General features: G+C 42.4%; 1 protein-coding gene across 1 annotated transcript in view; it reads left to right on the forward strand.

Annotated features, from left to right (window-relative positions):
• The window catches only part of LOC102214563 (uncharacterized), a 13089-nt gene extending 11010 nt beyond the window's left edge, over positions 1 to 2079 (forward strand). Inside the window, exons 4-5 of the mRNA XM_013908878.1 lie at positions 1440 to 1620; positions 1712 to 2079. Coding sequence (XP_013764332.1) covers positions 1440 to 1619 — 180 coding nt within the window. The 3' untranslated portion in view covers position 1620; positions 1712 to 2079. The remainder of the gene's footprint in view (positions 1 to 1439; positions 1621 to 1711) is intronic.
• Positions 2080 to 2260: the final 181 nt, after the last annotated feature.

The raw sequence follows: 2260 nt of genomic DNA on the forward strand, positions 1-2260 counted from the left end.
GGTCGCAGCAGATGGCCCCGCCCCTCCCTGAGCCTGGTTCTGTCGGAGGTTTCTTCCTGTTAAAAGGGAGTTTTTCCTTCCCACTGTCGCCAAAGTGCTGCTCATAGGGGGTCAAATGATTGTTGGGTTTTTCTCTGTATGTATTATTGTAGGGTCTACCTTACAATATAAAGCGCCTTGAGGTTGTTGTTGTGATTTGGCGCTGTGTAAATAAAATTGAATTGAATTGAGTTGAATTAAGGAGAGAAATAGTTCAGCTTACCCCCAGGTGGCAGGCAAACCATGCAGGTTTTCTCCAATGGATGAAAACAGAAAAGGCAGCTGTATGTATGTAGCAAGGGTTGGGGGATCCCGAGCTTGGATCAGGATCTCCTTTGTAGGTGTTGCTGGATCACAGACTCGATATCCCAGGTAAGACTTCCAACAGCGCAGGTGGCAGACAGGAACGCTCTGACTCCAACTGGTCTGTATCCTGGGAATACTGGCGGGAGAGAGCTTCAGGTTTTGGATTCCTGGACCTGGAGCGATAAGAGAGAATGAAATGGAACCGACCAAAAAGCAGAAACCAGCGGGCTTAGTCAGTGTTCAGTCTCTTAGCTGAATGGAGATAAACCAGATTCTTGGGGTCCATCCAGATGATGGACGGCTGCTCAAGCCAGTGACTCCACTGTTAGTAGTTCCGCATAACTGATGGTAGAAGTTTGCGGAGATGTGTTGTAGCTATTTCCGTGAATCTGGGATGGGCCATTCAGTGACTGCACACACCTTAGTGGGATTGATCTTCACCTGCCCTCCAGACAAACCAAAACTAAGAAAAGAGACTGTAGCAGTATGAAAGTCACACTTCTCTGCCTTCACATAGAGACAATTCTCAAGGAGTCATTTTAAAAGGCAACAGACATGGACCTGATGCCCTACCTGTGTCTTAGAGAAGACCAAAACATTGTCAAGATTGACAAAAATGAATACATGCATAAATTCTTTAAGCACATCATTAACTAGGACCTGGAAGACAGCTGGAGTGTTGGTGAGGCTGAAAGGTATAATTAAATACTCAGTGTCCAAGCAGGGTGTTAAAAGCTGTCTTTCATTTGTCACCCTCCCGGGTGCAAATGAGGTGGTAAGCATTTCAAAGCTCCACCTTAGTAAGCTGGCTCCATGAAGTGATTTGAAGACAGAGATAATCAAAGGCAGGGTGTACTTATTTTTAACATTGATTTCATTTAATCCATGATACTCTATACAGGCCCTCAGTGTCTCTCTTTGCAACAACACCTCACCCACGGGCATGACAGGGACATCAGTGAAAATGAATAAATGAACATGTTTTCTGTAAATAAAACAAGTGTCTCAATTGTGTTTGTACTATAGTTTCATTTTGTAGGTTTCATGTGTAAAAATGTTGCTCGCCTTCTTTCTCTTTGTTCATTTTTTTCCAGGTGCTGAAATTTGATTCTGATGATCTGAGGAAGAACCTCACATTCTGTGAGCGTGACGCTGTGACAGTCCCTAAATCTGACTTTTATACTTACGAGGATGCTCAAAACCTGGTCACTCGTTTGTGGCCCAACTGGCCCTCCCCACTGGAGAAGGAAGTTTCATTTCAGCAGAGATTCTGAGGTAATAAATAAATAACAACAGGTAAAGCTGCTGCTTTACCTCCTGACACGTGAGCTGTAAATGTCTCCTGATTAAACTTCTTGATCAATAGATGCTGAAATGGAGGCTGAAGAGTCCCCGTGGTGAGACGATTGCCTCAGTCTGAGCTCTGCAGGGTCTTCACACTTTGGTCTTTTGTTTACTTGTGTAACATCGGCTAACATGGTGCCATTGTGTGTGGCGAGTCATCTACTGCTCTCAATTGTAATTGTGTTTTTGCTGTTGTTCCTGTTTTTCGTGATGTCAACTCATTACTGATATATGATCACAAAAACCTCTTGGAGCTTCGTCGGTCTGCTGCAAAAAATCTTCTGCATTGCCAAGAAGAAAGACATGATTCCTTACCCCTGCTCTTGGCTGGAGTACTGGCTTACTAGGGGTGCAACGATACACAAAATTCACGGTTCGGTTCGATACTTTGGTGTCACGATTCGATATTTTTTCGATACAAAAAAAATGTTCATGCTTTTTTAATTTGTCATTTATTAAAATTATGAATATATATTTTAACTCAAAAGTACAGTTTTTAAATTTAATGTTGCTGAAACAACAAAGTAATAAAAAAATAAATCTATCTGATCGAGAAATCACTCATCTTTGG

The sequence above is a fragment of the Pundamilia nyererei genome, unplaced genomic scaffold (assembly GCF_000239375.1).
Source record: "Pundamilia nyererei isolate P.nyererei 1_Seehausen unplaced genomic scaffold, PunNye1.0 scaffold00015, whole genome shotgun sequence".
In the NCBI taxonomy this organism is placed as follows: Eukaryota; Metazoa; Chordata; class Actinopteri; order Cichliformes; family Cichlidae; genus Pundamilia; species Pundamilia nyererei.